The sequence below is a fragment of the Ostrea edulis genome, chromosome 1 (assembly GCF_947568905.1).
Source record: "Ostrea edulis chromosome 1, xbOstEdul1.1, whole genome shotgun sequence".
Classification (NCBI taxonomy): Eukaryota; Metazoa; Mollusca; class Bivalvia; order Ostreida; family Ostreidae; genus Ostrea; species Ostrea edulis.
Window position 1 is genome coordinate 51196906 of NC_079164.1, and position 26911 is coordinate 51223816.

The 26911-nt window shown below is 33.9% G+C and overlaps 1 protein-coding gene across 17 annotated transcripts in view; it reads left to right on the forward strand.

Moving 5' to 3' along the window:
* LOC125650963 (mannosylglucosyl-3-phosphoglycerate phosphatase-like) overlaps positions 1-22509 on the forward strand; it is a 47850-nt gene extending 25341 nt beyond the window's left edge. For 8 of the 17 annotated variants that reach the window (XM_056153384.1, XM_056153389.1, XM_056153397.1 and 5 more), the window contains 8 exons: positions 1-50; positions 1626-1791; positions 4158-4253; positions 8182-8349; positions 9197-9369; positions 11079-11156; positions 13130-13254; positions 14967-15422. The exon at positions 1-50 is cut by the window's left edge and continues 73 nt beyond it. In XM_056153384.1, coding sequence (XP_056009359.1) covers positions 1-50; positions 1626-1791; positions 4158-4253; positions 8182-8349; positions 9197-9369; positions 11079-11156; positions 13130-13254; positions 14967-15297 — 1187 coding nt within the window. In that variant the 3' untranslated portion in view covers positions 15298-15422. Of the gene's footprint in view, positions 51-1625; positions 1792-4157; positions 4254-8181; positions 8350-9196; positions 9370-11078; positions 11157-13129; positions 13255-13424 lie in introns of all 17 variants that reach the window. The other 9 variants (XR_008799824.1, XR_008799823.1, XM_048879563.2 and 6 more) reach the window with 9 other exon arrangements.
* The last annotated feature ends 4402 nt before the right edge of the window (positions 22510-26911 follow it).

Genomic DNA, 26911 nt, shown 5'->3' on the forward strand with positions numbered 1-26911 from the left:
ATATCGACATCATCCTTGCTGGCCATGACCATGACTATGGTCTTGAGATAGTGAGAATAATTTATTTATTCAAACAATTTTCACCAGTTTAATTCTGTGGTTTAAGGTAGTACTCTACATCGTCATAATGGCTGACTTCCTTTAAAAACATGGACGAAAAAATCGATATCAGCAATATTTGACTTTTCCTTTTCTATTTAAATACCTAGCCGAGTAGCTCAGTAGGTTAGAATACCGGATGCTGAACTGTAGGTCGCAGGTTCGAGTCCAGCAGGGGTTTTAAATTTTTTTCATGTTACCTTCTACTAAAACTGTATTTTTTGACAAAATAAAGTAAATTTGAAATTTTTCAACTTCAAAATATTGTTGTACATATCCTCCACTTTTCATCTACATCAAATTTCTCTGGTGTAGCATACCTCCTTAATACTGACTTCTTATTTTGTATGAAGAAAAAAATTGATACATCAATAGAAGATATATTCTCAATAGTATAAAGTAACTGTTGTTGGATTTCTTGTCTAAATCTACATTAATGCAGTTTTGAATTCCTTTATTTCCATTTCAAATAATGTCAATGTTATGGTTAGGTTATATTGACCACAATTTTGGTAGCAGTGAAAATAGGAAAAATGTAAACTGTGACAGAAAAAAGGACTGTCTACAGTAGTTTGCATTAACCTGCTTAGTGTCTTTCCACTATATGAAATTAATGGCAGAAAACAGGCTGAAAATTCTTGTTTCAAGTGATTAGATATTTGTAAAAGATTCAGAAAGTCCTTGTTTCGAGTGATTAGATATTTGTAAAAGACTCATTATTCAGAAAGTCCTTGTTTTCAGTGATTAGATATTTTTAAAAGATTCATTATTCAGAAAGTCCTTGTTTCGAGTGATTAGATATTTGTAAAAGATTCATTATTCAGAAAGTCCTTGTTTTGAGAGATTAGATATTTGTAAAAGACTCGTTATTCAGAAAGTTCAGTTGAAGTAGTGAAAGTGCATAAGTATGAGAGCGGTATCATTTAATTCTTGACTGATGCCAAAAAATGTCAAAATAATTTAGATAAATCTAGATAGCAATGGTCATGTTATTTCAAAGACAAATCGAAACATCATCAGTGTGATAAAATAATCACAATCTGCTCTTAGTTTGTATTTTTACCAATTTAGCAAAGTCTTATCTCATTAACTCAAATTTGGCTACTACTTTGGGTCTTTTTATAACTATTATGAAAATTTCTAGTTGATCTCTCAAGTGTATATTATTGCAAACAATGGCTAAAATGTACGATCCTCTCCTATTCTGGTAGGAGAGAGCTATACGTGGACTGCACACCGTGGCTTGAGACAATGATAAGTGTAATACTCTCAGTTTTAATGTGGAATATAACTCAAAGCTTGCATTGTAGTTAAGTGGGGAAAATACAATGAATAAAATTTTAGACTTTAAAACAAAATTTAACATTCATCATTAGATCTTCAGATGAATTTTTTTTTATGGTATTATGAGAAATAGCTAAAATCTTACAATATACCATGTATTAGATTATATGTACTTGTGTGTCATAGAAGGAAAATAATTTTCATAAGTTAGGAATCAAATGATATCATTAACTACCTTGTAGGTTAATAATACCAATATTGTTAAAAGTGGGACTGATTTCCGTAACCTGAGTAAGATAACACTGAAAAAGAACGGACTGCAGCTTCATGTGGATATTGAGAAGGTGGATATCACATCCGATATAGCGGAGGATCCAGAAACTTTGGAGGTTGTCAAACATATGCAAGGTACATCATAACTGGAACTCACCAATTTCATCATATGACTGTAGAAGTCAGTGTGAAGATTATTTAAAGTTTATGGTGTCCCTCACAAATTGGTTTCTAGGTGACATCGTGTGATGGAGTTGAAGACCGTCTGAAAGGTATACTGTGTGTGTACTTATTTTAGCATATTCCAAATTTGTTGCAATCAGATCTGATGCACTATTTGGCCTATTTATGATTTTGCACTTGTAATAAAAAATTTCATATTTTGGCACAACCATCTTCGCAAGCCAAGGGTTTTAAGCCCACTGCTCCCCAGTAACAAACCCTTGGCAGATTATATCACCAAAACTGTGGCCTGCAAGGGCATCACCTAGCAACTGTTCTGAATTTTAACTTTATAATTTAGCCAATCGGGTAACGGTTTTCATAATACATACTTTTAGTAAATGTAAACAAATTACAGTTTATGTTGCAAATTCGATGTTTGCTTCCGATAATGTAAATTATGTTTATAATACAAATCTTGTAAATGGGTGACTTCTGTGCTTTAAGTGCCTTTAAAGTTTGTTTCCGAGATTGTAGTAAATTTTCTTTGTCAGACTTGTTTAACTTGTTAAAGCACAGGCATACCAGACATATATCTGGAACAAACAGTCATTTTGACATGGACTGTAATTTTAGAACTTCTGACAGTTGTTTAAAAACTTCAAATGAAAGTGAAAATAGTACTTTACAGTATTTAGATGGTAATTGACCCCAAACAATCTATACAGGTCCCTCATAGGCATTAATCACATAAACAGCTGATAAACACACATGTTGACATCCATGTTTCTTGTGAATGAAAACTATATTTTCATTGGTTCTAAGGTTGAATCTTGGAGCCAATGAAAATTTCGCCACAGTTTTAGCACCTTTGAGCGTACATAGTGTATGAAAAGGGTGTTTTATAAATATGGTATTATTATTTATTTTATTATAATCTGCCAAAGGTGTGTTGGGAGCCTTGGCTAGAATAGATGGGCACATGCAACCATAAATTAACAATTTTGCTTCACTGTCAAAACTGTTTAAGATATGAATCCTGCTGATGTATGTATATACTAAAATAAGAACACATTTACAATGCATTCACATGCAAGTGAAAGAGAAAAATATTTCCTTTATTTTTAAGATCAAGGGTCAAGGTACAGCTTACATGCAGAAATTAGCAAATTTTAGTTTCCAGATCAATTTTCCTTAATAACATACATATTCTTTTGCATTAGATTGGTTTGAAAGATTGTAGTTCATAAGTACAAAGTTACTATGTGTCTTCCACTTCAGTTAAACTGGGGATATTTAGGTCTGTCCATCTGTCTATAACAATTTGATCTTTAGCAATGACTTTTTCATGAAGAGTACAATAGTTTTATAATTTCACAAATCAAAATCTTGTAATTTTGAAGTCAAAAGGTCAGAGGTCAAAGTCACTGGGTCATAGTATGGTTTGCTTTCTGTATAATATTTCAAGTACTGTTTCAGCTTTAGGATTGAAATTTCACATAAAGAGTCTCTTAAGGATGGCCCTTGGCCTATTATTTTAGGTAAAAATGTTCAAATTAATTGTTCATATGGTAAGATATCATTGTAGATAATATATCAAATACTCTTTAAAATCTAACTATCAAATTTTACCTAAGGAGTGAAAAAAAAAAGATTACTTTTATCAATTTTGAGATCCAATAGTCAAGGTCACCCATTCACACAATGTACAGATAACTAAAATGTCTCATGATAGTTTTAGTAATATGATGTACATGTATCACTAAAACTTTATATGATATGATTTTGCTTGTTATTTTACATCTCATTTTAGAATTTTTCACTCTATAAAGACTTCACCAGCTGTAGAGAAAGTAAATTTTAACTGAAGCATAACACTTAAGGTCATAACAGTGCAGGTTCTTTATTGTGCCAATGCCTTCTATTTTTAAGATCATATCTGAAATACCTGTAACTGTCACTTCTAATACCATGCACTTGACAAAGTCACTGCCTATGTTAAGCATCTTTAGGATCAAGGGTTGAATCTGAAACGTGGGTTGTGAAATGAGCACCCTAACCACTAGGCCAGTGAAATTTTGCAAGAAAAGTCATTTTACAATGTTTCCCCGTTTTAAAATACACAATAACTAGCTTTCTAAAATCAATTTCTTGTCATTAATGAAGTGTAGAATTATAGTGCATGTAACAGTGTTGCATTATAAGTGGTACCTCTTTTTTTATGAATTTGATTTAATAAAATAAATTTATTTTGTGGAATCCTAATGCTAATTGATGAATAGTGTGTAACTACTTAGAAATGTGGTTTGTTGATTATGTTTTTATTACTTTTTACTTAGGTGACATAAACAGTAAAATGGAAGAGGTTTTGGGCTATATGAGCGTGGAGCTTGATGGCAGGTTCTCAGCAGTTAGGTCCCAGGAAACTAATTTAGGTATCATTGGCAGTGATGTTCGCTATACTTTATGATGGCAATTGACTGGGATCTTTCATGTGATATATTATATTTTCTAATTGACTTATGTCGAAAGAGTATGTATGATCACAGGTTTAAGATAATCAGTTAGTAATGCTAAAGTCTCTGCTGTGATTGTGTTCAGTGCAGAAAATTCAAAGCAAACATTTCATTTAATTACACACAAACTAGGATCATTGAACTACTGTTTGGAAATCGGTGTCTGTATATATACAATAACTCAAATATTTATGCTTGTGTTGTTTTAAATAATATCTTTTATTTAGCTTTTTTGATACTTAAAAATAAACAAAAACAGCCTCCCTCCCCCCACCCCTCAAGAAAAAGATTGTACTGTTTGTGTCTACCCTACACCTCCTTTCACACCATGTAGGTTTGGTTCAGATTCCAACAGTCAGAGAAATGTCCCTTCCCCCTGTGTCAATGGGGATAGAGGAGGCTGTCCTCCAGTCTTTGATCTAACATTATCCAATTTCTCCTTTCCTTTTATTTTGAGAAAGAAATCTCAATTAATTGAACAGTCGCCAAGTCGACTCAGCAATTGGTAACCTTCTTAGTATTTGAGTCGCCAGATCTGTGTAATCATATTACAATTTTTCACAATTAAACATTCCAGTAGGCACCATCGATTTGCCTTTTCCCACTATTCCTTTTACTTAGGAATGTAACAACAACACTCTGAATTCATTTTCACATTTATTTAACTCTATTACACCAAGTATTACAATCAACTTGCAAGCACTACAATCACTAAAGAGTTTAGGACAATGGAGATAATTGGCCGCATTATCCACCAAATCTTGTCCAAGGTCTGGGGTTACAACCGAAATACCAACACCCAAGGTGCATAACGGGCATGACGGAGGCCTTGTGTTGAACACAAATGCCAGGAAAGTCCCAATGCTTGATAAACCAACATGTGGACGGGAATGGCCCGGGACATATCTGTTTACCCTGTTTCTGAGAGATTGCTCCCTGGTAAATAGTACTTACTGACACCGAGTACTCCAGACTGTGAGCCTTCCCTCCTTTTAAAAGAGGTGAAGGGGGCACCAAGTATGGCTTAAACTTGTAGAACCCCAACCATACACTACATGAGGGGTGACACTTTCCCCACTAAACAACACATGCCCCCTGTCTTGGTTGACAGATGGGAGAAACACAGGCCAGAAATGTCCCGAAACCCCCCTTTGAGTCCCCCCAGACCCGATGACAGGAAAGGACAATGCGACGGATTAAGCTATGAATGTTTGATCTTAACAGTTTGATGAAAGTCAATCTGTTTGAAAAATTCAATCTGTTTGACACTGCAGTGATGGCTCTATTATAGAGTTTTTTTTTTTTTTTTTTTTTTTTTTTGGACTATAATTATTGGGAGAGGTTATGGTTCATGGACTTCATTGCACAAAAGTTGAGATTTGATGCCTCAGGTGGTCTTGCTGCTCCAGGAATTTCATCTTGATGTCAGCAATTGTATGGTCCTCCGATGAATCTGAAAAAAGAGAAAACTAGACGCAGATGACTGTTGCATGTTGATGTACATGAAATGATTATCATCATCATTAATATGAAAAAGAGGGCTGGGTGGGTGGGTTTTCAGATTCACTTTGGAAGACAATGTCTCTCTCTTGGCGGGAAAATTTTAAGAGGAAGTAGAGGAATTTGTCAATTTGTACCACTATCTACTTCCTGTGAAAGAGCTTAGACAAGTTGTACTTGTCATTCCCTAATTTTCTTAGGGGTGCTCCGTCAATTAAGTGTGATTATTTGTATATTCATAAAATAATCTATATTAATATGAATATAATTTAAAATTCATTCAAAATACATAAGAATAGTTTTTTTCTCAAAATTTTCATGCATTTGCTCAAAGTGAAGGATATTTCTATTCATATATTTGTTGTATTCTATCTAAAATAAAAATCGTTTATCAAAATCAATAATTACTGTAATTTTTAATAAAATATTTTTTGACTGAATTATCTTAACTTTAATTGCTTACTTTTTGCCTTAATTATACTTCTTCTTTATCTCCTCCCACCACCGTTTTCTGGTGTCAAATTGCCTGAAATGTATATAAATATATGCTTTTTTTCTTTGATCGACCCCTTCTCTGACATGTTTTGTTTACAAACGTATAGTTCTAATATACAGTATATAAAGTATGGAGTCTACAATTCATTGTGGTTGAGAGTTTTCGTTTGTTATGGGAGGAAAATGAAATGGAATCAGGTTTGCTGAAAGAAATGACAGCCATGACTCCATATTTTGTTGCCGTTATCTCTGACTGATAATTAGGCCTATTCGATATTCCCAGTCCTCAGTTTTCATAAAGCTGAACCTTGCCATGATTCAGGGACTGTTGCATGAATTTTTGGACCAAAATTGCAGTATTTTGTAATTCTACATAAAGTATTCATATTTTACTTATGATTTCAGTTTGTCAGTGATTATCTGCCATTCTTTTTCCGTACCATCGACCCTCTCATTCCCTTTTCACTCCAGAATAGCATGTCTGCCTTAGTCTTCACCTCTTCAAGGAAAGCAACCTCCTCATCACCCCCTCCCCCCAATTTTGTCCCCATTTCTTTTTGTTATTTGTCATGGTCATACTTTTAAATGTCTGTCTCTTTTATTTGCAAAGCAGATGACAGGAGAATGCTAATGATATTTTTATTATTATTATTTGCATGTAACTATGAATACGCTTCTTACCTTTGATGGACAGGAGAACTTGACAAGGCCACTTCAATAGTTGAAAGATATCGAAAATTATCGCCTCTCAAGATAATTCTTTAATAGCAAGAATTCTCAACTCAACTCTTGAGAATTTCTCAGCCAAGAATATTCTCAAGGATTTTATGACGGTCATTTTGAGAATATATTTAGCTGAGATATTCTCAAAAGTTGATATGAGAATTTTTTTGGAGAAAGTTTTGCGATGGTGGGGCCTGTTCTTTTGAATTAGATATTGTTTTATTGAAAGAACTGCAAGATCTGCTAGGAATCCTGATTTTCTAAACTTTCACTTTGATTTCGAGTTACCTGTTTGGTAGTTGTTAAACAAAGATGTATCTCACTGGAGGAGGTGTACTTACCAGCATAAATTGAAATTGAGGATAATGTGATCATTCATATCTTGACTTGGAACATTCCATTCTAGAAGCAAAGCATCCGTACTCTAGTTATAATTGCTTTATTCTTGGTAAGAACCATTTCATTCAAATCATTCAGTGTTCATTTCCCAAACAAAGGAGTTTGTTTCCAAACCGTTAAACATTTGTTCAGGGTTCCACTGGTGTAGTTGCATACTTCAGGGTCTGTTGTAATTGATTGCATTTAGTATTTCAATTAAGTTACAGTACCTATACAACTGTTAACATATGAAGGCTATTTCAGTTTTTACAGGGTCTGTTGTAATTGATTGCATTTAGTATTTTAATTAAGTTACAGTACCTATACAACTGTTAACATATGAAGGCTATTTCAGTTTTTACAGGGTCTGTTGTAATTGATTGCATTTAGTATTTCAATTAAGTTACAGTACCTATACAACTGTTAACATATGAAGGCTATTTCAGTTTTTACAGGGTCTGTTGTAATTGATTGCATTTAGTATTTTAATTAAGTTACAGTACCTATACAACTGTTAACATATGAAGGCTATTTCAGTTTTTACAGGGTCTGTTGTAATTGATTGCATTTAGTATTTTAATTAAGTTACAGTACCTATACAACTGTTAACATATGAAGGCTATTTCAGTTTTTACAGGGTCTGTTGTAATTGATTGCATTTAGTATTTTAATTAAGTTACAGTACCTATACAACTGTTAACATATGAAGGCTATTTCAGTTTTTAAAACAAGGTGTTTGATGTTCCTGTAGGGAACTTTGTAACAGACATCATGCTAGAGATATCCAAGGCTGACTGTGCCATACTGAATTCTGGAACATTCCGCTCCGACAGGATCCACCCAAAGGGCTGCTTCAAACTCCGTGATTTACTCACCATTCTTCCTCTGGTGGATGAGCTGGTGGTAATCCAAGTCACTGGTAAATATAACAGGATGAGAAAAATGTATGACTGCAAAGAAATCTAGGGCCCCTTGTTACAACCCAATGAAAACAAATTGAAGTGCTTTAATTGTGAGATAAGTCCTCTGGTATCAGAATAAGAGGCCTGTAAGTGAGGTATCAAAAACTTGTCATCAAAAACAATCAACTTATATTTTAAAAACAATGTATAAAGAGGGGAACTTTTCAAGGTTTGACCTTCATAGTGAGTGTGTTCAGCACATCCACAAGATGTCCGGGTAGTGTAGTGGTTAACGCATTTGCTTCTCACCGCTGTGACCCGAGTTCGATCCCCAGGATCGGCAGTGGTTGTATTTTAGAGGGTATTGTGGTTGCCCATTCGGACACGCGAGTTTCCCTTGGGTGCTTGGGTTTCCTCCCACATCAATGACATTCCAAAATCCGAGCCGATGAGAAACACTAATATAAATTGTAGAACTTGTTTGCAAATCATTGTAAAATAAATAAAGTTTAAACTTATCAATAAGATATGGTCTCAAATTGCACTAACAAATTTTCATAGTAAACACAGTGAAATGTTTTTCATCCAGACATGCATGGTACCAAAAAAAGTATTGTTTTAGACAACATGGAATTAAGAGAATTAAGTATGATAGAATTTAACATTTTGTGCCAAAATATTTGGTACAGTTTACTCATGCAACATTTCAGATTACACAGCATCTTGATTAAACATGTATGTAAAAGTAAGTACATATGAAAAAAAAGTCTTTTATTTAATTTTCAACCACGTATATATCAGATGCACTATAAAGTTATGGAATTCTCATTCAAGAATAATTTGTTTAATGTTCATTTTTTACAGGCAAACAATTATTAGAAGCTTTAGAAAATGGTGTGTCAGCTTACCCTCAATTGGAGGGTAGATTCCCTCAGGTGGCAGGCGTGGAGTTTGGGTTTAATCCCAGCAAGCCTAAAGGACAACGAATAGACCCAGAGTCAGTCAAAGTACAAGATTTCCCCGTTGATTTGATGAAAGTAAGACTGGTCATGTTATCTAACCTACAAGTAATGACTGACTCTTTATGCCTACCAACATCTTTCATGAACATTGCTCATGAATTCAGTATCACATGATATTTGTATGAATTGATTAATTACCATTTTCAGCAAATAGTTCAGCAGTTAATTCTAAAAATTTAAAGGCTTGTAGGGTGTCTTGAAATTGAAGTATATTTAAGAAATGTATTTCATGTTTGAGAGTACATGAGAGTAGGGACTGCGACACTTCACACTGGCATACTTCATGAAGCACATGTAGGCAAATGTAAATTTGAATGGAAAAATATTAAAATCTGAATATCAATATAAAGACCTGAAACTTTTACATAATAATGCAGATTTTTTACATAGTAACACAAAACTTTAGACAAAGTGTTCTGTCTAAACAGCTGTAGTATAGGAGAGAGGAGAAAATCTTTGGCTGGACTGGGAATCGAACCCAGGACCCCTTCATTACTAGTCAGGTGCTCTAACCACTGCGATATCCACAGTCCATATAGCCCTAATTACTACATTCCTCCCACCTTAAATAGTCTTTGCCCTCGAAGACAAACAACCCAGATTCTTATCACCCCTGACAGGACCTTCACCTGCAAGACCAGGGGTGGTCAACGGCACCAAATGTAGTATAGGAGAGAGGAGAAAATCTTTGGTTGGACTGGGAATCAAACCCGGGACCCCTGCATTACTAGTCAGGTGCTCTAACCACTGAGCTATCCAGGCCGATATCCATGGTCCGTATAGCTCTAATTTATACTACATTGCATATAGCAACTGTTCTTTGTGAGGAGATACTGAAATATCTGTTGATGAGTTAGTAAGGTTTCACTTTGAGCTAGGCCTTTAAAATACTGATGTGATGAGCTTTTTGGCTATTGCTGATCAGATTATTAGTAAATCGACATTGAATTGGTAGAACATAAGGAGGGGAAGGCAGCCCTCTCCAATTACACACTTCTAAATGTACTGCTAGCTATAAGTCTATGATGTATTTTTGCTGGTGTCAGATAGCTCAGTTATTAGCGCATTTGACTAGAGATTCAGGGGCCTTTTATTTGAATCCCAGTCTGGTCTCCCTTGTTACATTTGGTGCCATGACAGATGAAATTGCCTGCATGGGGATATAGATCCTGGGTTGATTTCTTCAATGTCAGAGGGCTTTGGTGGTTAGACAGGTTTGATCGCTGTTATTAGATAGCTTAGTTGGTGTAGCTTCTGTCTAGAGGTTCAGGGGGCCCAGGTTCAAATACCGGTTGTATTCTATCCCTTCCTGTTAAGATATATATACTCTAATTCTTGTTTGTACCCAAGATAAGAACAAGTTAAGATTATCGTGATTTGATTTGTAATGATTGTAAAGATGTGCAGATGTTGGAAAAGGGAATTCAAATTGAATAATTGCAAAGTTAATTGTCTATTATCTTGATACACATATAAAATGACATGAACATATAAATCCATCAATTATTATTGAAGATGGAAGAAAATTTCTAATTTCTTTAGTCTGTATCATGAAAACAATTTATAAAGGAATTTGGTGATAAGATTTAAGCATGAGTCTTTGACCAATGCATATGATTTTTCTGAAAATAAAACTTTTTTTATAAATTGATTGTGCATCCACATGATGCCAAGCAAAAAAATTACGGTAAATTTTGCATTAACCTTGTGATTTTTTTCAACAGAAATACACAGTTTGCACTAAGGAGTATATATCTGGAGGCAAGGATGGATATGATGTGTTCAAGGATTGTCCTATAGTGGTAAACAAAATATAGAATCACTAACCATTTAAAAGAGCTAAATACATGTAGCTCAGCAGGGGTATACAGTATGAGTAGTTTATAGGCGAAATATGCAGACCTATGTCAGTAAATATACCCGCTACTTGTCTATTTTTATATTTGTAACATATCCAGTAAATATTCTGAATTATGATAAATTGACATATGGAGAGATCAATATGTTGACAGGTCAACACATTTACTGCTGACTGGTCTATGCATCAACATATTGACAGGTTGTCAGATCAACACACTAACAGGTTGACAAATAGATAAATTGATGCATGAACAGTTCAAGATTCATAGACAGGCTGGCACATTGACAAGTTAACAGGTTGAGAAGTTGGCACACTGTTACATTAACAGGTTTAGAGGTTGATGCACTGTCACATTGACAGATTGAGAGAGTGACACACTGTCACATTGAGAGGTTGACACAATGTCACATTGACAGGTTGATGCACTGTCACATTAATATGTTTTTACAATGGATTCGTGTCAGGGCCATAATTTCTTTGTTCTTTGACATAGGCATACCATATTTGACACATGAGTGTATCACCATGAGACAATGTGTCATGTACCTTCATGACCTCCATATGACCTTGATCTCAAGGTCAAAATTAAATGTTTTTACAATGGATTCATGTCAGGGCCATAACTTCTTTGTTCTTTGACATAGGCATACCGTATTTGATACATGAGTGTATCACCATGAGACGATGTGTCATGTACCTTCATGACCTCCATATGACCTTGACCTTAAGGTCAAAATTAAACGTTTTTACAATGGATTCGTGTCAGGGCCATGACTTCTTTGTTCTTTGACATAGGCATACCATATTTGACACATGAGTGTATCGCCATGAGACGATGTGTCATGTACATTCATGACCTCTTTATGATTTTGACCTTTGATCTCAAGGTCAAAATTATAGGTTTATACCATGGATTTGTGTTCGGATTATATCTTCCATTTTCTTCTACAAAGGCATACTATATTTTTACACTCAGGAAAGAGGTAATTTATGCCTATTAACAACACCCTTTGGGAGATTAAGGTAAGCGGGGGGTATTCTTAGTGAGCATTGCTCACAGTACCTCTTGTTTCTACAATTTCTGAGAGAAGTAAGGGCCCAAATTTATTCAATTCTGATTGTCTTCAGAAATGACTAATAGCAAATATTTCATTAAACATATTTTTAACACAAGTCAAATACATATTTTTTAGTGTCCCTGTCAAAGAGCTGACATAAAATGATATAATCAATATACTTTAAATTACATGCAGGCAAGTTTCTAAATACAACTGAAATAGGTTGGCATAGGTATTTGAATGTCACCTCAATGAAATTAAGAATTTACCCAATTTTAGTGATTTTTTAAGGGAAAAAAGTGAAATTTACACTTCAAGGTTTTTGCTGTAGTTTCTGTCAGATTTCTATGCCCCAGTAATCAGAGATTCAGGGGCACATAGTTTTTGATCCATCCATCTGTTTGTCTGCAAAAACTTTAATCTTGGCTATAACTTTTGAATGGATAGTGATAAGGCTTTCATATTTCACATGTATATTCCATATGTCAAGACCTTTCTTTTGGTACCAACATTTTTGACCTTGGCAAGTGACCTTCACCTTGGGGGTCTGACTTACAAGTACTTTTGAAAAACTATTGAATGGTTGATGATAATGTTTTCATATTTCACATGTTTATTCCTTTTGACAAGATCTTTCTTTATGTAGCAAAAGTATTGACCTCATGACCTTGGAATTTGACCTATTGTTGAAAAACTTTAACCTAGGTCATCGCTTTTGACTGGTTAGTGATAGGATTTTCGTATTTCACAAGTGTGTTCCTTATGACAAGACCTTTCATTGAGTACCAGAATTACTTTGCTGCCATATGAGGGTATCAGTGTTTCACAAACTTGTTTTATGAATTCAATAAACCAGGTGACAGCTGAGCAGTGCTGTTCTCTCAGTACAGGAGTAAGGAACCATTTTGAATCCATTCAGATCCTGAAAGGTGTGAAGCAATGCAAATCTGGTCACAGACAAAGTCTGGTGGGGCTGGTCAGGTGTGTAATTGACAGAGTAAAATTGTATCATATTCTGTTGATTGGTAGAATGTATAAATCACACAGTTAATGCACTTAAATCCACTTAATTGTTCGATATATTTATGATGAAGAATAAAGTCAGAGTACAAATTTTAGAGAAAATCTTTCAACCATTTTTTCTTTCACAGACAACAGACGCTAAATTAAAAGTATGTGTTTCAGTGTGTATTAACTGAAATTTTTAGTCAGACAATCATGTGTGTTGTAACCTAGCTATGTTTGTTATGGAGTGTGTATGTATTCATGGAAAGAAACTTATATAATTATACATATGGTATACAAGGGAAAATGAATTGAATTCATATACACTATCTGTATTTTTTTGCCTGTTCTCAATGAATATTATTTAACCTATTTGTAAATTGTTCGATTTTGATTTTTAAAAAATGGCCCCATCTTATGTAGCTAGGTCTTAGGGAACAGAAGGAAGGAAGGCGTTTGGTATTTTACAAGTCTGATATTATGATAGACAGTTTTTGCACTATTTGAGTGGATTGGATTTTCAGCATTATTTGAGGTGATATAATAATATTGTCCAGGTTTCCGATGTTTCTACACTTTTCACTTGTCCCTTATTTCTGATACTTTATGTGTTGTTAGGCCGTCACTTTTTGCTGTCTTAATTTTCAATTTATTTAATCCTATTTCTGTTTTTATAAGACATTTACTTTATTTGAAAATTTAAGATTTTCAGTTCATTTATTTCAAAACAAAATGTGATAGGAGGGGGCTTATGAATTTTAATTATGCATGAGTTGTTATATTAAAATAAAAAGCAGTAAGCACAAAATGTTTGACATGTATGGTTTATGAATGTATATGTACATTAATGTCTAGTTGCATGTACATCATCAGAGCTTAAGGCTAAATTGAGTTTTTCTGATCAAACTTCATTGTCTGTCATCATTGTTGTTGTCAACATCAGAAAATTTTTGATACATGTTTCTCTTTCATAAGAACCATGTTGATACAATTTGTCAAACTGATATGCATCCTTGTGTAAGATAATATTTGTGAATTCTTTGGTTTGTTCATACCTTAACATGACCCCTTTTGCAACATTTGATGGGGTGGAGTGGGGTGGGGGTGGGATGAAGTTTTACATGGGAAAATGAGACTATCAGTGAGTGATGTGACATATGGCTCTCTCGTATATTTTTATGTTGCAAGTTTTTTGCATGATTTTGCAGCTTGAGATCCTGTTTTTGTTACTGATATACATTTCTCCTACTGGTGAAATTAGAGGAAACTTTCTGTCCCCTCCATCTGTTCGTCTGTCTCTGTGTTAATCTACCCCACTTTGTGTTTTGCACTCTTTTGTTATGCTTCATGATTTGAATATTTTGATATGTGTTGCATTTTGCTGAACAGCTATATAACCAACATTTACAAGAATCAAACTCTTATAAAGAAAATTCATTTTCGGCACTTTTCCCCATCATGACTTGAAATACTGACATAAAACTTGTTTGTCTCAGTGGACCCACTTTATTGCAGTTCAGGCCTTAAATTTTCAAGTTGATTTAGTAATTGGTTACTTGTATTGCTTAGCAATCCATACTCTCAAAATGTTTATGTAAGCATCAATGTTCCCTATGTGTTTTGTTTCTGCATGCATTATGTACTAACAAGTGGTTTTGTTTTTGTTTGGACCACTAACCGGAAAACAGGAAGAGAAGACTCGTGCAGACCTTTATTTCTAACCTTAGAAAAAAGAGCATGGCCCGCAAACTGGATGAAGCAGCTAGTATGAACAAACTTGAGCGGCGTCTTAGTCATCAACAGAGTGTTCAGATTCAAGAGGTGGAACAGTGCCACCTAGCGCCTACCCTTGAGGGGCGGATATTTCAACTGGATGATCAGGTGAAGCCCGCATGTGAGAGAATTTCACATACTGAAGGGGATTTTAAGGGATTATGGAATAAAATGGGATTCATTTTTGGATTCTCACTTGTTTCATTAGGTCTTGTATGGTTTATAAAAAAGAAATTAAATAAATAGCAATATTGAACAAAGAATGTTTGGTAAAAATATACTGTATGTATGTAGACTAGGTTGTAACAATTTTTTACAATTACATTTTCACTTTTATCATTAGGTCTTGTATTGTTTATATAAAAAGAAAATATATGTATAGCAATATTGAATAAATAATATTTGATAAAAATAGATCGTTTGTATATAGACTAGGTTGTAACAATTTTTTACAAATACATTTTCACTTTTATCATTAGGTCTGGTATTGTTTATAAAAAGAGAGATTAGATGAATAGCAATATTGAATAAATAATATTTGGTAAAAATATATCGTTTGTATATAGACTAGGTTGTAACAATTTTTTACAAATACATTTTCGCTTTTATCATTAGGTCTTGTATAGTTTATATAAAAAGAATTAGATAAATAGAAATATTGAACAAATGAAATTTTGGAAAAATATATTGTATGTATGTACACTAGGTTGTAACAATTTTTTTTACAAAAAATACCAAATACAGCTGTATGTTCAGATATTTTGCTTTCAAAGTGTATATTGCAGGTCAAGTATGTTATAGAAATATTAGGTGAGTTGAGTGTACCTTTATATGTGTGATGGTTAATGGAGCACAGCTTTAAAACAAGTAAATGTAGCATGTCTCACAGTGGTATAATATAGTAGTATAGTAATTAACTCCTAATTTCTTGATGTCGTCGTTTTAATCTAACACCATTACACAAATTTAAATGCTGGTACTCAATTGATATTAACTGCACAGAACTTTAATTTGAACTCAGTCAATCTTATAGAAAATTAGCACCAACCTTGAACTATTGGTAAAAAAAAAACTTTCATGAAATTGTCAGGATGCTTGAAAAGGGGCATAAGATTTAAGTGTAAAAGGATCGAATTTCATATCGATATAATTAATTTTATATTGATATAATAAATCTCACCTGGCTAACTAACAAGCACTCTAATCCAGCTTTCTTTGTGATGCTTCATAGATGGTAGATACAAAGAATATATGTTATCTATATGATTCAGGATCACACTTGTTTCTTGTTTTATTTTATAAGTGACTGATTTTCATTTGAATTGACAAAGGAGAATATAACTATACCTTGTACAATACTTGTATGTGTATTTTGAAAACAAGACTTAATGAGTGTATTAGTAAAAGCAAGATATGCAAATATTCTGGGATGTTACAAATATGATGGTCTAGGGATGTTACAAATATGATGGTCTTTAAAGATTTATCACCCCTTAAAAATTAAAAATTGCATATTGGTATTACTGTGAATTATGCATGTTTTTAAAAAGGTACAGACTACAGGTTTTTAACTTTTAGTAGAAAAAAATTTAAATGCTGATATTAACATTAATGTTTCCATTAATCCTTTCCTTTTTAATCAGCTGAAGAAAATTCAGCATGACAGGCAAAAGTCATGTCCTTTTTCAATACAATATTTACATCCTAAATGAATTTGAAACTCTCACAATCTTGCTTTCCACAAGTCAAGATTATGGTAGACATAATTTATTTATGGGCACTATTTCTTACTGATAACAAAATACCATGTACTATGGTTGTGTGGTAATTTGCTTGAGGTTAAACTATACTTTGACTGACTATAGATGCAAATTAATGCAGCTTGCCTTATTTTGGATATGTGGGTGCTTACTTCAAGCAAAATTCCTGATTCATTTGAATTGTCATTTTTAGCTCACTTTAGATAAAAATTTAGCGTTTTCCTGATCAAAGTGGCCATTTTCTGTAAACTTTTCAACTTCTTCTCAGGGACAAGACTTGCCATAAAACACCTTTGAATAAAAGGAATTCAAGTTTGTTCAAGTGAAGGGCCATACCCCACTAGTATATTCTCAAGAGCCACGTGGCTACAATTGTAGTGCAGATTCAAATTTCTTCAAATAATGATTCATGTGGCCAGGATGGATTGAATATCATGATGTGCCAAATTAACATAAACTCAAATAATTGAAGATATCATTATTTGAAGATATCATTAAATCAAATATTGCATGCAATAATTCAGTTGATGCTCGCATCAAATCATTTATTACTCACATCAATTCAATTGATGGGCACATCAGTTCAATATTGAATTGTTGCACACATCAATATGGTGGAATTATTGCTCACAAAGATTAAATTAGAGCCCTATATAAATGATTTGATGATCTGGACCTGGTTGTATCAACAACACATTAAATTTAATATCACATTAAATATTGATACAACTGGGGCCTGTTTAATTCGAATGAAGGTATCTTTAATCATTTTACAATGCTTTTGTAAACAGAACTGATGTGCCCATCAATTCTTTTAAAGAGAGCAACAATTCAATTAAAGATATCATTAATTCAGTTGTGGATAAGTTGAACTGAAGATATCTCTAATTAAATGATCTCTCTTTAAAAAAAATATTGCACTCATCAGTTGAATTAATGAAATCATTAGTTTAATTGAAGACAGCAATTATTGTGCACATTAATTGAATTGATGTGGGCATCAATACGCCGGTTTCGAGATACGTCCGAGTTATTTCCCTTTGGAGAACTCTCGTACATAGTAAGGTGCGAAAGAATTTGTTTACACGCGGGAGTGGGACAGATATTCATCACAGCGTAAGTGAATGTACTTAGTAAGTTTCTCATACGCTGTTTGGTCACCCGAATTCGACTGATACACAAACTAAGTAAGTGATAAGTATTTAGGGAGTAATTAAATACATAGAATTCTTATCCTATCACTTTATTTCGCTGGTCATAAGTACCATGTCCAAGATATGTCTTGCAAATAGGACATTGTTTGTATTTTTCCACTTCGGTAAAACATTTCTTTCGATAGTATTTAGTATTTCCGACATTTACATATTTAAAGAGAAGCCGCTTTTAATACATTTCATCGTCTTCCTCGTTGGCTGTATATCCACTCTGTCCCACTTAGGCATTCAAAGTTCCACTAAATGCACCTCCTATACAGAAGAGTTCGTATCTCGAAACTGGCGTATTGAATTATTGCTCTCTTCAGCACACATCAATTCAATATACATGTAAGTTGATATAAGCCAATTGTTGACATAATTGATTCGTTTGAAGAGAGCAACAATTCAGTTATTATACACAATTCAGCAGAATGATATCAATGTTATCAACAATTCAGTTATTGCACACAATTCAGCAGAATGATATCAATGCTATCAACAGTTCAGTTAATGCACACAATGGTTCAGAATTGAAGATATCATTAATTATTTGAAAAGATCTTTAAATGATTTGTTGTGTTCACAAATGAATTGATGATATCTTCAGTTATTTGGATTTAAGTTAATTTGGCACTCCTTAGAATACACATCTTGAAATATCTTCTCAAGAATATCAAGGTACACTTTGTCAATTTAACAATTAGGCTACAATTTGACTAAATACTATTTACATTGTTTAATATATACTGTAGATTAAATTTTGTTTCAAACCATGCCCCCTCCACTCTACAAAGTTATCAAGACAATACAATTTGGCAAAATATACTGATGTAGTTCTAGGTACATGAAGTACAAGTGTGTAGTTTTAATGAATAATGACCCCTGGACTAGAATAGGCCTACAGTAGAGAGAATCCAAAGATCATCAGTAGAAATCTTTTAGAGTCTTCCCAATAGCTCTACAGTTTGTCAAAATGATATTCAAGTATTCTAAGACATGTAGTACAATGTATATGAAGTTGACCATTGCATGTCTTGGCTTCATGTTGGACCACTATTAGTGTACCAAACTTGTTGGTATGGGTCATCTCTGATGAGCAAAGGGACTCAGATGAGCACTGTGACCTATAGACTTCTCATTTGAAAATCCATACTTAACATTTGTTATGTATTTAAATAAACAAGTGTCTAAAGGCTATAAGATATTTTGTGGTAGAAAGATGGAAGTCAGCATCACAAGAAGTTATAAATGACTATGTTTAGAATTTCAACAAAGTGACTGTATAGTTTGCAGTTAGCTGCAGCTCGGGGAGGGGGGCATACAAGAGGGTGGATCTATAGCTCTCTGGTATGTCCCAAGTTTGGTTTTTTATAGAGACCTACAGTTATGCCGCTAGTACTAGACTAAGTATATAATTCATGCTTACTTCAAAGTCACAATGAGAAGAGACTGTAGGTGTCAAGATATATCTATCAGTATAAAATGTGGAGTCTAAATAAAATGTTTGGAGACTTGATTTGATATTCAGATGGACTAACAGTAACATACCCCTGGGTAGTACATATGTATTGTCAATGACATTCAATAACCATCAGATGTATGTTGTAATCCTGTCACATACATGTATATCCTCAATATTCCTTGCTTTCATTAGATTAGGATAACATTCTTAGCTATACCTTATAAAGAGATGTTTCATAAGTGATTTACATTATACAGGTACATATGATGTATAAGAAATATTTACACTCTGGACATTTTCTCACTGTGTTTTAGAAATGTGTACAGATTGATTGACCAGTACATCGAGATTCAAGGTTGTTAAGGTAGCTCACTACATCCAGACTTGTACATTTTATGATGCTATGTTACAAGATGGAAATTCAAATGTTTTGTGAAATTACTTGTATCGATCGATTTGCTTGTATATCTGTGTAGTTCAGTGGATAAGGTATTGTGTCATTGACACACAACTCCTAAGTTATCTGTGTAGTTCAGGGATAAGGTATTGTGTTATTGACACATAACTCCCAAGTTATCTATGTATTTCAGTGGATAAGGTATTGTGTTATTGACACACAACTCCTAAGTTCTCTATGTAGTTCAGTGGATAAGGTATTGTGTTATTGACACACAACTCCTAAGTTCTCTGTGTAGTCCAGTGGAAAAGGTATTGTGTTATTGACACACAACTCCTAAGTTATCTGTGTAGTTCAGTGGATAAGGTATTGTGTTATTGACACACAACTCCTAAGTTATCTGTGTAGTTCAGTGGATAAGGTATTGTGTTATTGACACACAACTCCTAAGTTCTCTATGTAGTTCAGTGGATAAGGTATTGTGTTATTGACACACAACTCCTAAGTTCTCTATGTAGTTCAGTGGATAAGGTATTGTGTTATTGACACACAACTCCTAAGTTCTCTATGTAGTTCAGTGGATAAGGTATTGTGTTATTGACACACAACTCCTAAGTTCTCTATGTAGTTCAGTGGATAAGGTATTGTGTTATTGACACACAACTTCTAAGTTCTCTATGTAGTTCAGTGGATAAGGTATTGTGTTATTGACACACAACTCCCAAGTTATCTGTGTAGTTCAGTGGATAAGGTATTGTGTTATTGACACACAACTCCCAAGTTCAAATCTACTAGTGTCTTTTGTGTTATTCATTGAAATGAATTGAAAATCATGGGTTTTTTGCTTTCTAAAATTGCATATTTTTCGTCTTTTTGACACATGTACTATTTACATATCATATCTTCCATGATTAAATCATTTCATGCTGATTTGTTAAATTATTTCAAGATGTAGTGAGTCACCTTAAATGACTATTGATGTGCAGAACTATCAAATGTAACAAAATATCATAGAAGAATGGCGTACTATGTGACAGCATGTACATGTAGAATTTTGTGCCAAAAATAATGATTTATTAAACAGGAAAATACAATACAATCAACCAATCAAAATGACAAGTTAAATGGCTGCTTACTTTATTAAAGTTTAAGGTCATATGCAAACATCTCTGATACATTGCTAGTAATACTAAGTTTGTGTCTACTAAACTAGTATCACTTCCTCAGATCTTTTGAAACTTAATATTAAAAATCCATTATTCTTTTCAGGCACAAATAGAGCAGGAGGAGGATGAGATCATTATAACCAACATTCCATTGTAAGCAGCTTGTAGCTGATTGGTAATGGTGTAACGTCAGGGTTCATTTATTCTATTTATTTGTTTATTTATTCTATGTTGATAGTTTCTGTGATTTTAGGATAATTTTATTGTTAAAGGCATTGTTTGAAAGTACTGTTACAAGTATGTGTGCTGATAATATAATTGCATGTTATTGTATTTTGCATTATTGTTGGTATGATGGTACATGTAGAATTCACAGGTTTTCTTAAGGTCTACATATTAGCCATATATATCAAAATTTTAATGTCTTTTTGTTAAAATTTAATTCAAACTTTTTTTCCATACTTTTGTTAAAAGTCTATTTTTTCAATTGAACAGAATAGTGTATTGGTTGATTTTACATTATGACCTCTTGTTGATTTAGTGGTTGAAATCAATTATAAACTTTCAAACCTCCTCTGTTGCATTTAGCAATGTATGATAAGAAACTGTTTTTGTCCTTTCTGTCATTCTGTCTGAAACTTTAACCTTGCTAATAACTTTTCAACAGCAAGTGCTAGAGCTTTGATATTTCACATGAGTATTCCTTGTGACAGGACCTTTCCATGGGTACCAACATTTTTGACACCTTGACCTTGAAGTTTGACATACTTTTTGAAAACTTTAACCTTGCTAATAACTTTTGAACAGTAAGTGCTATAGCTTTGATATTTCACATGAGTATTTCTTGTGACAAGACCTTTTCATGGGTACTAAACCTTTTGACCTTGACATTTGACCTACTTTTAAAAAATTTGACATTGGTCATAACTTCTAAATGGTAAATATTTGAGCTTTCATATTGCACATGAGTATTTCTTATGACATGATCTTTCTACTGGTACCAAGATATTTGTTCTTGCGACCTTGGCCATCTTTGGAATTGACCATTATTAGGGGCATTTGTGTTTCACAAACACTTCTTGTTTTTCCGATATTATCATTTACTGTTATCATGTACCAGAAACGATGAGATTTCCTAACAGTAATTATTACCAATCAGTGATGTACAAGGTGGCTGGAACCATCCATCTTGTATTAATTTCTTACATCCGATGAATATTTGTAATACTTCTACATTTGAGGTGTTATTATTATTGTACTTATGATTACTCCTGTCATATGCTTGATAAAACAGCTATTCCTTTAAAATCAAATTATCTGTTCTTGAAATTTTTAATCGAGGAGTTTATTTTCTGACTTTTGAAACAGGAAGTCAGTATACATACAAATTACAGATATACGAGACTTCTGTGTTTCTGCAGTTTTCCATTTTATCTGATGTCTGTTATTAATTTCTAATAAATCTTTTCAAAGTTTTTTATTAGCCTTAAAGATTTGAGTGGGGTTTTTTTTTTTTGGGGGGGGGGTATTTCAGGAAAAACTTTGTCTTTTACATACTGATATACAGAGTGTAAAGTATGTTACTAGACGCGTGTATTTTTGCCGTTAATTATGATTAATAAACCATTTTTGAGTCGGCCCGGGATAGCGAGAATCTCTTGTTATCACCGGCACTGCACTTTTGATTTTGAGTACAAACTTTCGTTGATACATACGCGAGATAATGCAAATAGTTCTTAATCTTTGGTCATTGAAATTTTGGCAAAATATGGGAAATATTGTGCATATCAAAGTGGCTGGTTTAAACAAAGCATTGGTTATTGTGTTCTTGCATTTAATAGTAGTGTTACCTAATTGCAATGATATTTTCTTTATTATTTGGTTTCAAGACAACGTGAACCCGCATGAATTTGTTCAATCTCAACCCAGAGTTATCTTTCCTTACACTCACATTAGCAGTGTTATTCCGGTCCATGGAATTACCGTAAACACCAGTTAATTCCCGAGAACACCAAAAAAGCACCGAAAACAGGTCGCTACAAGGATAAATTCTTAAAGCTGTATGACCCGATGTTCATGTATTATTTTTGTACATAATTACTTTAAAGCAGATTAATTACTTTATAAAGTTATTCACTTTCCCTGAATTACATGCTTGAAAACATCTGCATGTAAAAGAAAACAGTGTGAATATTATTTAGAAAGTAAATATAGTGGGTACATATATAATAGACGTCTATAAATAGACCCACACGCGTCAGGGGAATCCCAACACGATGTATTAACTCATACGCAACTGTCTAGTTTTAAGGCTGAAAGAGCGTAAAACAACGAATTACTAAGAGGTATTTGATATTTTTATTTCTATTAAACTTATGGTATGGTACTGTTATAACAAAATACACAGCTTTACACAGATTAGACCACCGATGATCTGAAAGTTTGAACTAGTCACGTGACTGTCACTTGAAATGGCAGTGACGCGGTTATTTGTAAACATCGATTTAAAATCAAATAATTTGGGTTAAAACAGGTGAAATAATTAATAATATGTCGTACAGCCTCATAACTACATACGTGCGATGATTTAATAGCGTTTTGACGAGATGGAAAAAAATATTGTAATTCGGACCATACAGCTTTAACTTTCAAGCTTTCATACTACACACTCTTCGATTATACGTGCCTGTAATCAATATTTAAGGATGTCAAATCCATCCCCAATTCTTTTTATTTCCAAATTTGTTTTCTTTACATGTAAAATTTTTCGGCTGTTAATGAAGAAAAGACTAATATTAATATAGAAACAAAAATGACTTAAACGATTTGCATTTTATTTGCTTCTATTCATATACGCTATCGATTATCAAAATTTTAATTAATTTCTGTATGAAATCATTTTTAATTTGGATGTATTGAATAATGAAAGCAACATCGAAAGAGAGAGAGAACATCGGTAATTATTGATTATAATATACATGTATGTATATGCAGATACGGGAAGTTTAAAAGGTTCAGAATAAATCTTGAAAGTACAATTTCTTTGTGATTAATTATCCATCCCCTTTCATTCTAATAATTCTTTTTATTTCCCAATTTGTTTTCTTTACATGTTAAATTTTTCGGCTGGTCCGGGTTAGGACTAATGAAGGAGTGCAACCTTCATCCTCTTTCTAAAACGATGTTACGTGCTTAGCTGTCTATCTCCCTCTCAGTTAAAAATAAAATAAATACAAGCTATACTATAACTTCATTGGAATTATTGGATAATTTTTCGATTTAACCTTTATAATATGTTTATGCAAGCGGACTATCTAGGCATTTTTTTTCCATCTTCGCTGGCCAAGAGAATTCGTCCACAAAGGCACCGTTGACCCAAAAACCAATGGCTAGCGGTGATGAGATGAATTTTACCCCCGTAAATATGTTATAAGTAACTGCATGACCAAAACCTAGTACGTTCAACTTTCATTCAGAAGACGGGCAAGTTTGTGAGTCACTGAATAAACGATAGACAATAAATAATATTGTTCATGACCTTTCTTTTATTTGGTAAACTTGTGCTGCACGTGCATTGAAACAATGTACCGACGAGTGGTGGGAATAACCGGTGTTTGTATACAGGATGTCAAGAATTTGGGCGGGCGTTTCATAAAAAGGTGTAAACGTCTGCAGGGAAGTCTGATAAGTAATGTATTTGATCAAATTAGATATGGTTTGCTTTTGATTTATATTTCACATTATGTGGGTATTTGCAGACGAATAGTGGAATCTTATCATGTTTGTGAAATAAAGTGAGAAATTGAATATTGCATCGTTATTCTTACTTTTATTACAAGACACAGAAATACAGAATTGATATGTACAAAGAAGTTGCTATAAATTAATGATCTTATATGTGATGAAAATTATCCATAAATTATATATAAGTAATAACCAATTTAAAAAAAACCCAAAAAAACTCCCAGAGCTTCAATTTGAATTAACCGCCGGGAACAACATTCTGAGTGGCTTACATGGACGCGAATGGCGCCGATAAATGCAGTCTGAAATACAGATACAAAATTAGCCATAGCTCATTCAGTTCTTCAATATGAATGACACTTCGGATATATGTATTTACAGGCATGAACTGTCATATTAGAGGTGTTTTTTGATAATACATTGGTGTTTTTGGTACTTTTTTGGTGGTGTTTTCGGGAATTACCTGGTGTTTACGGTGTTTCCGGCAATTCCACGAACCCGTGTTATTCCACATGTAAATCCATTATTCTAACAGAATTCTGACGAAAACATATCTGAAATGAATTAACGAATTCTATATTTGCTTTGTTTGAATAAGTAAACAACGAATGAGTTCACATTTACATACGAACGAGGTACATTTTTGCGGGAATACTTCATGTAGACAGAATGAGGTAAGAAGAGATCAAGATATTTGAAGCACAGGCACCTGAATTTCTATCAATAAAGCCAAAGATTGAAATCCTACCCCTCTACATACAAATACACATTATTGCGTGTTTTTATACATAGAGGGGGTAGGATTTTTCAATCTTTGGCTTTATTGATAGAAATTCAGGTGCCTGTGTTTGCAGACTTCAAGAGAATAATTTGTATTGATACCTGCTACAAATTGGCTTTTGTCTTTTGCAGTAGGCTTGTGATATTTGACACAAGTACCGATAAATGATCATCTCGTGTAGATGTGTTGGGTAACATGGATAGTGACCTAAGCATGTAAGGCAGCATATGACACATACATAAAGAACATGATCAGCCCAGATGCAACATCGAACCATAAACGATTCTGGAGTTTTATTAAGGGCATGGAATCTGATACCACAGGAGTAGCACCTCTGAAGGATTCTACTGGAATGACCCACTCCGACAGTAGCAGGAAGGCCAACATCCTCAACGAACAGTTTTCCTCGGTCTTGAACAAAGACGAACGAACAGATACCATCCCAGACAAAGGTCACAGCCCATATATGAGGACATGCCGTTCATAACAATTGGACTCGAAGGTGTGAGGAAGTTGCTCTCTAACCTCCAGATCCACAAGACAACTGGTCCCGATGGAGTTGCCTGTAGGTTACTGAAAGAGTTTTCTGATGAGATTGCTTCAATGTTTCAGGTACTCTTCCAGGCATCTCTAAACCAAGCACCTATCCCAGTAGAGTGGAAGACAGCAAATGGGGTACCTATTACAAAAAGGGGAGAAGAATAAAGCGGAAAATTATCGTCCTGTCAGTTTAACATCTGTGACATGCAAGATTCTGGAGCATAATATATGCAGTAACATCATGCGACACTTGGAAGGTAACAACATACTCCATGATGCCCAGCATGGTTTTCGTAAGAGGCATTATTGTGAGAGTCAGATAATACTTACCATCCAGGACTTGGCTTATAACATCGACTCCAAAGGACAAGCTGACGTCATCTTACTAGACTTTTCAAATGCCTTCGACAAAGTTCCTCACAAGCGTCTTCTGTATAAGTTAGACCACTATGGGATTAGACACAGTCATCTGCAATGGATCAAAGAATTCCTTGTAGGCCGGACCTGGACAAGTGTTACTGGAGGGCGTTACATCATCTACAGCCCCAGTACAATCAGGAGCCCCCCCAGGATAGTGTGCTTGGACAATTGCTGTTCCTGTTGTTTATTAATGACCTAGCAGATTGTGTCTCATTATTTGCAGATGACTCTACAGGAATATCAGAAAGGAGGAGGACGCCATCAAGCTTCAAGACCTAGAAGCTCTACAGCAATGGGGTGGTAATTCGTTAATGGCAGAGTTCTTGAAAAGTGTCGGTAATGTCGGATTATCCGATAAAAGTAGTAAATGTCCGACACGAGTTACTTAATTGTC